Genomic DNA, 12,375 nt, shown 5'->3' with positions numbered 1-12,375 from the left:
GGATATGTGTAAATATGCGACAACATACATCGTTAGTTTTACTTATGGGTTCGCGTATCTTCATCAAGTTACAAGGCTTGCACGTGAAGCGATGCGAAATGCAATGACTCTATTTCTAGACATAAACATCGGCAATTTTACAATGCTTGCGTACTTTGAACTTGCTGGCTACTGGGCGAATGTTAATGACACTTGACAATGGTACTACGCGATGTGCGAAAAGTAACCGTTGTACCTTTTGTCGCTCGCATGAATTCTGAATAAACGTTTCCTGTGGTGTTTAGCTGGCCGTCCCAGCTGCGAGCTGATCGCATCCCCGCCCTGACAGGAGGCCAGCAGTTCTCAAACCGGTGGTTGGCGTGCACCAGAGTGTCAAGTATCGCCTGCACTTGAGTGGGATCTAGCTCTGACAAGCAGGGTGCAACACTTTAGTAGCATTAGTAAGCTGTCACAATCTTTAACTAAAACGGCAAAAGGTTTTAGATGCCTTCCGCAAAAAGCTGCAGTTTACCTGAGTTCACATATTCCAGTGATCTCATTCACACACGATTTACACAAATAGCGCTGGATATAAATACCAGGCACCAGGCGCGATATTATCGCAACTGTTTGCGGAAAGCGAAAGGAAAAGTAATTCGAATAAATTACAGATTCAAGTTTACGGTCGTATACAAATAGAACAAGGGAATTTTTCAGTCACCATATCATCCGGCTTTTCTTCGGATTTTGTGGGACATAGAACGCCAAACATTAATTCTCTCTAAGTAAGTAGGTAAGATGATGGATTGTGCGTTCCGTGCATTCATGAAATTACAAGGAAAATAAAGTTGAAAAAGATTATAAAAAATAATTTACAGATTAGTAGTAGAAATGTGAAACTTACTAGGGTATCCCCTGCGATTGCGCTCCTCTTCTTCAAGCATGCGCAATACGGCCGAGTTGGCTAAGTTGGCGGGTTTGTCGGTAGCAGGGTTATTAAAGTCGATTCTGTAACAAAATTAGAACTATTACTACTATGTAGGTAAGTACCTAGGAACTACATTTTACTTGACGGGATAAAAGAGACTCAAAAGTGTGGGATTGACAGCCATAATGGAACGTAAGCACATTTCATGTTCTTGTCGTACGGGTTCATAGGTTGCGAAATCGATAGTCCACTTTACCATACCTACTTATTAGTTTATGAATTCATTTTATCTACTTACACAAATTTAAAATGTTATAATATGTTTTGTAAGTACGATAAATTCCGTTCAGTTGCGGGATTGATTTCCCGGTATAGACAAGTCAGGAGTACCTATTCGTGAAAGGGGTCGATATGTAGAATATCTAAATACCTTTTTTAGATAACTATCTAGGCCGTAATTTTTTTCCGCATAATGATGCGGCAAATGTGCCAATGGCATTATTTTAATAACTATAAACTGAATCACTCTCTAGCCATTATTTACATTAGTATACTTAATTGGAATACTACGTATTTATTATCGTAGAATAAACTGCAGTGATTCTGGAAACCGCAATTTATATTTTATATTCAGACATTATTCTATAAAAGAAAGGGGTCATTTGTTGACGTTGGGATGATAACTATGTACCTACATTTCGTCATCATTATTTATGAACACCCAACACCAGAAGCGGTTGGAAGATAGGCATTATGAACGTGTATAGGCGTATGTGTGAAAATGTAATAGATTGGAAACGCATTGCCTCCGATAAGCTCCTTCAGCCGTAGTAGGTATGCATTCAATTGTGTATAATTATTTTTATCTCGCTTGCCTCTTGGAAATAATTACAGGCATTGTCTTGTTTTCTCGGTGGACTTACAATCAGATTATCAGAGTCCCTCTGTAGCGCGCAGTATTTTGATTAAATTGTTTCAGCATCAATGAATAAAACTCTTCTTCATCATCTTCCTAGCATTATCCCATTTTCACAGGGTCCGCTTACCTAACCTAAAGATCTGACAGGTCCGGTATTTCACAGATGCGACTGCCTGTCTGACCTTCCAACCCGCGATAGGAAAACTCTTCTTTATTTTTGGAATTATTTAACATACTCAGTATAAATGTGTCACCGGTATTGGTAGGAAAGTAATTGCTGAACCGCTCATCACGCCGCATGTGTAATAAAAAAAAACGACTTCTGCACTGACTCACGAGATCATGATGCATATATGTTTCGTTCACACACACTCTACATTCGTCAGTATATCTTGACGTCAGCGAGTCTAAATATACATTTCTACCTACAAGATTTTTTATGCTAACGGTTTGGACTGCAAAAAAGTATCACAATGAATCATACTGATTGTCACCTCAGGCATGTAAAGTCCTGTTCACTAAGGGATGACGGTGTTTGTGGCTCTTGGTATATGACAAATAGGCGCCTCTTGAAATGCTAATAACAAAAGACTGCAAGAAAAATAAACTTGGCAGTAAAACTGTGGCTGAGCTCGTAGCATAAAATGTAAAAGGGTCGGCCCAAAGAAACCTGGCGACGCTTGGTTGACCGAGAACTTAAAACTCTCGGCATGTCATGGGAGCATGCTACAGACTGCAAAAGATTGTGAGGAGTGGAAATCTGTTGTTCAAGCCCTACATTTCAGTAGGGGAATTATCCAAAACAACAACTATAGAAGAAGTAGTAGTTCCGGCAAAGTGTTTTAGCGTAACGCTGCGTAAGTGGCTAGTAGAAATGAATTTTTATAGCCTTAAAGATTATTTTGACTATAAATGTAATATAATAATTAATTCATATATTTATTTAATCACGTTGACATTCCGTAATAATTGACATTTAATGTAATCAATTTAAATAATTGTAATATTGTGTATTAATTTCTTTGACATTATTTTGTTAATTATGTCGTTCATTGTAATAATTATTGTAATAATTTATGATTATCTCATTTCTTGTAAGTTTTTGCATGCCATACTCTTGGTGGATCATGAGATCCTTATACATAAAATTGTGACCATCTTGTAACAACCATCTATCCAAGCAAATAAAATTATTATATTCTATTGTATTGGAATAATCAGCCTGATTATGTTAGCAAGTTTTTTTTCCTAAGAGCATACGCATTATACGCCTTGTTACCGCAAATGATACAGGCAGGTGGAAATTATGAAGCAACTACGGAACAAAATTAGCTACGAATTAATCACTCGCTACTTCCCTTTCTATCGGCAACTTTCACTTCATTTTCTATCGTCACAGAGTCTTGGAAAACTTATTGTTCGAAGGCATGGGAACTCGAGAGCTACACCTCGCGATTTCGCGTGATGAAGCGAAGCTGATTTTCTACTTCCGAATATCAGACCTGTTTTACAATAGCAACCATCAATTAAAAACTAATACACTAAATAGTGTGAATAAAAAAATAGGATAGATGGTTCGACCAAAGATAAAATATAAAATACTACCTAGAAAAAGAAGCTAGTCTAAGATGATATAAAATCAATGTCATTTTTCGTAAAAGTATCTGAAAATACTTTCTAACAAGATTTCTTAAAAAATAACTACTCGCAATTCCAGCATAAAACACTGGAAAGGTAAAAAAAGATATCTGATTGAGATGTCGGACACTTCATGAAAGAATATTCATTGATATTTTATACTTTTATATATTCATAGAATATTCATTGTTCTTCATAATAAATATCTTCTAAGTATATATTATCTGAGGATAGATTCCAATACTGTTTTATATTCTTTTAGTACCTACCTAAAGACCGTTATGTGGATATGATGTTATAGCACATTCTGGACACTTCATACAAAAAAATCCTCGTTTACATATACACTACACGTTGACGTTATCGTACACGCGCATTTGTGTGTGTGACGTCTGACGCCCATAAGACTGCAAACTAAAGTTTTGCCGTGTTGCTGTTCTATATGTGTAGTATTATTCGTTGTTCTATGGTTATGGTAAAAACCCAGAACTCATAAGAACAGCTCTTTCAATAAATGACTCAGTTTTGTGGAAAATAAAATGAGAGACCTAAACAATTAGATCTTTCATTTCTATGAGATCCGTTTTGCGTTTGTTCATTGTTTAGGAAATATTTATGAGTTTTGGTTCCAAATAAAATCGACTAAGTAGGTAGGTACCTACGTTATTTACTTAACACAGCTTTAAGCATAGAAACCGTCACTTTAGGGAGTAAATATTAACACGAGGATACAAAAACAAAGAAGTTAAAAGTTATTATGGTCCTTTGTAGGTCACTTTATTGTGGTCACGTCCAACCACTATTTCTTGTCTTTTTTAACTACTTACATGCTGTAATATATCCCTTCTTTCGTACTCTTATTACGTGACTAATTGTAGATTTACTTCAGATGCCATTCGCTATTTGGCCAGACAAATAGGGAGCGCTGAGCGCCCTCATCCGAGTTTTCTGCGTTCTTATTTATGTTTAGTATATACGAGACGATACTATAAGTACTACAATATTCGATTTCCGATATGTAATCGTTTTACATAAGTATTTATACTATTAAACAAAAAGTAAGATAAATAAGTACTTAAGTTGAACCATTTTATTCATAATACGTCCTAGTAATTTTATAGGTTGGAAGGTCAGACAGGCAGTCGCTTCTGTAATAAAAAACCGGACCTGTCAAATCTTCAGGTTAGGTAAGCGGACCCCGTCAGAAGCGGGTTAACGCTATGAAAATAATGCCGTCCTAGTAACTTTAAACGTAGGTACAATTACTGCACAGCCCGTATTATTTATAAGTTAAACAACACCAACGCATTGCGTACGGTACATTCGTGTATCTATAGCGTTTCTATATCTGCAAATGTCCATATATGTGAGGAGATCGAGTTCACATTCTCTTTAGTAACACCTTATACGTAACAGGTGTCAATGCCAGAAGTGTGCCGTGACTGGTGGACATATTATGCAGACAGGTCGTTATTGGATGGTCTTATTTTTTCTGAGTCAATGTAGAGTCAACGGGGAAGGTTAAAATGGAAGATAAATCGGCTGGATAATTTTAAAAATGGACTGGAAATTGGGACAAAGCCACGCTTGGGCTTTTCAGTCTGACTCAGAAAAGGGAAGACTGTGGTGCTGGTTACCATTTTACCAACGCCCAAGGCAAGGCGGTTTTAGAAGAAGAATGGGGAATCAACATGCATTACCGGTTTGTTATAGACGTTTTATGTAATTTTGCTGGTAGTTTCAAGGCTAAGGGCGAAACTAAAAGCTCTATCTCAGGCGTTAAACTAAATTAAATCCACCTATAGATACCAAGTCGAACAACAAGGCACTGCAATCAGAAAATTTTGAACCCTCTTTACTTTGAAGTTACCTTCAATTTGATCTCAAATATAGGCAGAATTATCTTTATGTTTATTATTGAAGAAACTATTGTGTTACACGTAATATGAGCCTTTTCAAAATAGTTTCCGATGTAAACCTTTACAATGGGTACGGGCAGGGATCTGATAGTTCGTAGGTTAGTTAGGTATACCAATATATTTGTGAAAACTTTTTTGTAGTCGGAGACATATGCAAAGGTCCTACCCCTCCGCCCTTGTATATGAGGGAAAAAAATAGGTGGAACGAAGTCTCCCTTCGGGCGAAAGAGGAAAACATCGTCATCACCAGCGCCCGCACGACTCAAGATGGGATCAAAATCCAAGTCCCGTCATCTTCTGAGCATAGAAAGCTCACTACAATTCTGAAAGGTAGAGGAATACAATTCCATACCTACGCCCTCCCGGAGGAACGTATCCTCCGTATCATAATAAAGGGAATCCCTAAGGAGTGGGAAACCACTCTTGTTAAGGAGGACCTTGTTAACAACGGTTTTCCGGTACTCGAGGTGCACCGTATGCATCGCGGTCGTGGCCAGGTCCCGTACGACATGGTCACGGTCATATTAGAAAGGACGGATGAGGGCAAGAAGATCTTCAACCTGAAGACTTGTTGCGGTCTATCTGGCCTCAAAGTCGAAACTCCCCATAAGGGAGGCCCCCCAACACAATGTCATAGATGCCAACTTTACGGACATTCTAGTAGGCATTGCCATGCTAAGCCTAGGTGCGTAAAGTGCCTAGGTGATCACGCTACCTCGGATTGCCTTAGAGGCAAAAACGAGGTGGAACCCCCTAGCTGTGTGCTGTGTGGTCAGCAAGGTCATCCTGCGAACTATCGCGGATGCACCAAGGCTCCACGCACCCACCACAAGGTAGCCCACCGAAGGGCAGCCCGCGCTGCAGCTTCCCAACCCGGTCCCACTAAGGCCCATATGGCCCCTTCCTCGCACTCTACTCGCGATTTCCCGGCTCTGCCACTCACGCAGACCAAACTCGCGCCGCAGCGTCCATCCGCATGGATTCGTCCCCCGGCAATCGTCCGACCCACAAATCCTCCCCGCGCCCAACCTAGTAGCAACTTAGGTATTCCTGCAGCCACTCTTGCGCCTCATTCGGTTCCTGCGATGGCCCCTCAGGCCTCTGCGTTTCCTGTCAACGAGTTTAGGGAATTTAGTATTCTCTTTAAGTCGGTCCTTAGTCGACTCGACAGTTTAGTAGACTCCCTGTCCCAATTTAAAGCCTAATAATGGATTGTACGAATAAAAGTAGAGTCAAACCGCGTTCCCTTACAATAGGTTTTTTCAATGCTGATGGCATCTTAGGTCAACGTGCAGAGATTCACGAGTTTGTAAAACATCATCAGGTAGATATTTTATTAGTGCAGGAATCTTTCCTCAAACCCTCTAATCGCGACCCCAAGATGGCGAATTATAATTTAGTGCGAAACGACAGGATCTTTGCGCCCAAAGGGGGCACTCTCATTTATTATAGAAAGTCACTTCACTGTATACCCATAGACCCGCCTGCCCTCACTGACATTGAGGCTTCGATCTGTCGAGTAGGCATGACAGGACATCAGCCAATCACACTAGTGTCGGCTTATCTATCTCCTAATAACTCTAAGAGGTTACTTAGAAGTGACCTCGAAGCCCTCTTAAATCTCAGTAATTCAGTCATAGTTGCAGGCGATCTTAACGCTAAACATCTTTCTTGGAGTTGCTTAACAACAAACACAAGAGGCAGGGTATTAGAAACTCTAGCCGAGCCCCTCTATTATGATATAATAACACCACTGCAGCCCACTAGATATCCCCCTGACTTGAACCACAGACCAGAAATACTCGACTTGGCGCTCCTAAAGAACATAAACTTACGTTTATGTTCTATAGAAGTACTACACGAGTTACAATCCGACCACCGACCTGTTATATTAAAACTAGGCTCCCGTTTAGACGCCCCTGATAATCCAGCACCCCCTAAGACAGTGCTGGACTGGGAGAAGGTGGCCGAAGGCCTCCAGACTTCCAGTTCAGTATACTTAGATAGTATCCCAGTAGAAATAACCTCCTTAGAGGAGGCCTCGACAGCTATTAACTCCCTCACGGATCACGTGAGGTCGGTTTTGAACGAAAGTTCAAAACAGGTTCCGGAGATGGAAGACCATCGCTGGAAACTGCCTACCGACATCCGTGATCTGCTAACGGAGAAAAACGCAGCCACCCGCGCATATGATTCCAATCGCAACGAGGAATGTCGCCGTCATTTGCGTCTCTTGCAGCATACTGTAAGAAAACGTATAAATGACATGCGACAGAATCGGTGGGATAATCTTTTGAGCGGCATTGAGCCCCACCACCAGGCCATCTGGCAGCTGTCTAGGTCTCTTCAAAAGGATACGGTTGTTCCTACTCCCCCTCTCAATAGGCCTAACCAACCCCCCGCTTTCGACGATGACGAAAAAGCCGAATGCCTTGCCGACAGTCTCGAAGCCCAATGCTCGCCCAGCACTCTCCCTATCGATCGTAGGCACCTCTCGACGGTGAACTGTGAAGTTCAGCGTAGGGCTTCTGTACCTCCCACCGATCCTCCTCTTCCACAGGTAACTGAGGAAGAGGTACTAGGTATTATCAAAAGATTTCATACCCGAAAAGCCCCTGGCTCAGACGGTATCACGAATCGTGTCCTTAAAAACTTCGGTGCTCCCCTCATCTGCTTACTAACGGCAATATTCAACGTCGCCTTGAGCAACTGCGTCTTTCCACAGCAGTGGAAAGAAGCAATTGTAATTGGTATACCAAAGCCTGGGAAACCTAAAAACGAACCTTCGAGTTACCGCCCCATAAGTCTCCTCAATTCCATGGGGAAGGTTTATGAGCGGCTCATATTTGCTAGATTACGGGACTACGCCGAATCCAATAGTCTTATTCCACCAGAGCAGTTTGGTTTTAGAACCAAACACTCCTGCGTTCAACAAGTGCACCGTATTGTTGAACATATATCTAGTAGATTAAACTTAAAAAAACCTGTCGCTACGGGAGCGCTCTTCTTCGATGTGGCGAAAGCGTTCGACAAAGTCTGGCACAACGGCTTGATCTACAAGCTTTATTCACTGGGAGTGCCAGACCGTCTCGTGCACATCATACGAGACTTCCTCTCAAATCGAACCTTTCGCTACCGCGTGGAGGGGACGCTCTCGTCACCGCACCCGATACATGCCGGAGTCCCACAAGGCTCCGTCCTCTCCCCTTTACTATTTTCATTATATACTAGTGACATTCCCAAATCCCCTAATACCGAATTAGCTTTATTTGCGGATGATACAGCCATCTATTCTTCGTGCCGTGGTCGAGTTATGATGACCGGAATCCTCCAACGCGCGGCCAATGCCTTGGGCAAGTGGTTTCGCAAATGGAGAATCGAGGTAAACCCGGAGAAAAGTGCAGCAGTGTACTTTTCAAAGGGCTATTATAACACGCCACGGTCACGCCGTCAACTTAAAGTCATCACGATGTTTGGCAAGCCGATCCCTTGGGAGGAGCAAGTCAAATATCTCGGCGTAGTCTTAGATAGACGTCTTACTTTCAAGGCCCATATCAAACGTGTGCGCGATCGCGCCGCGTTTGTAATGGGCCGTCTTCACTGTCTCCTTAACAAGCGAAGTAAATTGTCCCTTAGGAATAAGGTGAAAATCTACACGACTTGCATCCGTCCGATCATGACCTACGCAGGGGTAGTTTTCGCTCACGCGAGTCCCTCTCAAATTCACCGTCTACAGGTAATACAAAATCGTTTCATGCGGAAAGCCACGGGAGCTCCGTGGTTCCTTCGCAATGAAAATCTGCACATTGACCTAGGTCTGCCAACCATTGCCCAATGGCTCAAATTAGCTTCCAAACGTTTTTTCGATTCTGCTCCGCACCACCCAAATCCCCTGGTAGTTGCGGCTTCCGAGTACATTCCGCTTAGGGACGCTACTGAAAAGTATCGGCGTCCGAAGGACGTAATATACGATCCCGACGACCCGATCACTCTAGCCATAGAGGCAGCCAATCAGCTCGCGACACCAAACACTTCAGGTCCCCGATACCGACCCCGCCGGCGTGGTCGACGATTTCCCTCATTCAGCGCTTATCGCTATCGACCCACTAGGGTCGATTAATTCTTTCAAATATTTTTCCTCTCAGACGACGCCCTGAGCCGAGGTTCGCGCCCAACTGGGCACCCTCAGGCCTGTTGTCTTAAACGTTGTACCGGGTGAGAGCCTTCAGCGCTCCCCATTTGTCCGGCCAAGTAGTTAATGCCATCTGCGGCAAATCTACAATAAGTCACGTCAAAAAAAAAAAAAAAAAAAAAAAGGAGACATATGCCTTGGCTATATTTTTAGATTTAGTTACTTGCGGAAAAGCACAGAGATAAACAAAATACAACTGTTCGCCGTTCACGCAATAGAGCGAGTAAAAAGATTTCAGTTATAATTTTTAAAAAAGAATTGAGTATTTTTGGTCTGTTTCCCTTGAGTAGGCTTATTTACAGATATATAAAAGATAGAACAAGTGGCTCAAACATCATGCATTTTGCTCAATAAAGAGCATGTATTTTGTGTTTAATTTTTGGCTTTCCTAAACACACAAAAGCTAAGTAAAAATAGTGACCCTCTTCGATCGTTTTCGATGGACAAGAGCGATTGTAAGATCTTATTAATATGTATAAGCATGTCACATGAAGGTAATTGATTATTTACTGAATAATGTTATCAATTGTGGGTCGACACCATATTTTACAACTGGGCACCTTCAGGCCTGTTGTCGTAAATTTTGTACCGGGTTAGAGCCCTCAGCGCTCCCCTTTTGTCCGGCCAAGTAGTTAATGCCAATTGCGGCAAATCTACAAAAAGTCATGTTAATAAAAAAATATTTAGGTAAGTATTGCAAACCAATCACAAGTGTTTCAAAACCCGCTTTAACTTCCTTTCAAAGATATCGCTTTATATTGAAGTATGCATATTCAATATGAAAATTATTTATATCTCACCCATTAGTTTCGATGACTTCTGCCATTGTCACAGCTATTATTGCACTCGCGATAAATCCCTATCACTGGCAGCGAGTTTGTTAGACAAATCACTTGTTATATCCCGATGACTGTACTTCTGACTGTATGCCAAATTTTGGATCAACAATGACTGTACGTTTTGACTATCATAAAGTCTTATTTCATCACTTTGATTGTGACTGTTACAAGAGCCAAATTAGCTTATCAAATTAATTATAACTGAAGAATTTTTAATTGGCGTAATTTATGAGCCAAAACAGTTAATAAAATTAAAAAGAAATTGCAATGTCAATTATAAGTACTTAAATTCAAATTTAAAAAGTTTTTGAAATACGGAAGTTGAATTTTGAAATTGGCGGAGATTTGCACATGCGCGGTGTGGCTCGCCGGTGTGTCGCGTCTCGACTGCCGGCGCTTGAGTCGCGGTCCTCGTTCGCTTGTTTATCTCGTCTTTTTTGCCTCAACATCGCCAGCAATCTATCACAGTGCACTACGATTACCTGCACGACGGCTAGATAATCATCTACTTACATGCAATGTTGGTAACATCATTATTATTATTACTTGATATAATTAATAGGTACCTAAACAGCTGCATATACGAAGAAGCTGATTTTGAACCAATTACAAATTAAATATCTAAAAAAATTTTTAGTTTACAAGGCTTCTAAAAATACAATGCGCATCTTGGTTGGTGTTATGATAGGTCACGTTAGAAACACCGCATAATTCATCGAGATTTACTGCATTTCAGTTCAGATGGACATTGTTATTGTATGTATTTCAACGTCTGCGTATAATGCACTTTGCATTGCGGAATGCAACCGATGCAGACGCAGTGCTAAATTTTAGCCGAGAAAATGTCAGTGCGCTGTGCCATAATTGAACGGTCAACGGCATTCAAACTCTGCCCAGTCGCTTTTATCTTGCACTCAATGAAATGAAGGTACCTTTCCCGTGTACAGGGTGCTAGATTTCTCAGAGTTCATTTACATCGTCATCATCATCAATTTAAGAGCTACGCTCTTGTCGGTGCAGCATTTCCAAGAATAAAATAGAATAGAATCATTATTTGCTTTAAACACGGTATACAGAGATGGAATAAATTATACAGGTCCATGAAATGTTTAGCCAAACATTGTCGCATGCAAAATATAAAAATATAACAAATGAAGATAACACAATAATAACAAACATAACATATTTTTGGATACATACAGTACATAAAGTGTACTAAATAACTTAATAAGTTTTCACGGCTTAGTGTCTAAAAAAGTGGCATTCCGTGCTTCGGAGGGCACGTCGTTGGTCCCGGCTATTAGCCGTAAAAATTGCTCCACCTACCCGCAGTGGAGCAGTGTGGTAGAGTATAATGTGTACCCCTACGTTTGATTTGTTTATGCTATGTAATTTGTAATATAAAGAAGAATTTATGAAATATACTTTTCGTCATCTTTGCGATCGTCTACTATAGTAACATACCTAATGCTTTAAGTTAGTTACACAACAAAATTACCTCTTCGATTTACCTATACGTCAAATACCTTTCGACTTTTCTGTTCCTGAATTAGATCTACTCTCAAGCTTCCTTCAGAGCTTTCTATTCTTTGACAAATGTTAATATTAAATGCCTTTACGAAATGTCTTTGTATTTCAAGAAACAACATGCAGGAGAGTAAATAATTAAATTTCTCCGACTGTTGACATTGACATTTTCCAACTCAATACAAACATATCCTTTAGCGCATAACTTTAGGAATCTGGAATGAAATTATACAGAGATGGAACGTACTATTCGAATTCAGATGGAACTGTTACAATCAAAGTATAACTAGCTTCGGCAAAGTTATCTATCCCGGAACTTTGTCAGCCAGCATGGAGGTACAGACAAAACGTCAATTTCTTCTTGTTAATTGTTTATACAAGGTCTTAAGTGGAGTTGTTTAAGTTGTTGTTCTTAGATTAAGTTTATTTTGCAT

General features: G+C 40.6%; 1 protein-coding gene across 7 annotated transcripts in view; it reads right to left on the bottom strand.

Moving 5' to 3' along the window:
• LOC126369873 (uncharacterized) overlaps positions 1-12,375 on the bottom strand; it is a 34,621-nt gene that overhangs the window by 11,316 nt on the left and 10,930 nt on the right. For 3 of the 7 annotated variants that reach the window (XM_050014464.1, XM_050014463.1, XM_050014462.1), the window contains exons 4-5: positions 884-987; positions 236-406 (exon numbers count right to left, since the gene is read on the bottom strand). In XM_050014464.1, the coding sequence (XP_049870421.1) occupies positions 236-406; positions 884-987 (275 nt within the window). Of the gene's footprint in view, positions 1-235; positions 407-883; positions 988-10,375; positions 10,519-12,375 lie in introns of those variants that run through there. The other 4 variants (XM_050014467.1, XM_050014466.1, XM_050014465.1 and 1 more) reach the window with 3 other exon arrangements.

The sequence above is a fragment of the Pectinophora gossypiella genome, chromosome 9, assembly GCF_024362695.1.
Source record: "Pectinophora gossypiella chromosome 9, ilPecGoss1.1, whole genome shotgun sequence".
NCBI lineage: Eukaryota > Metazoa > Arthropoda > Insecta > Lepidoptera > Gelechiidae > Pectinophora > Pectinophora gossypiella.
This window is presented reverse-complemented; position numbering and strand designations above follow the sequence as displayed.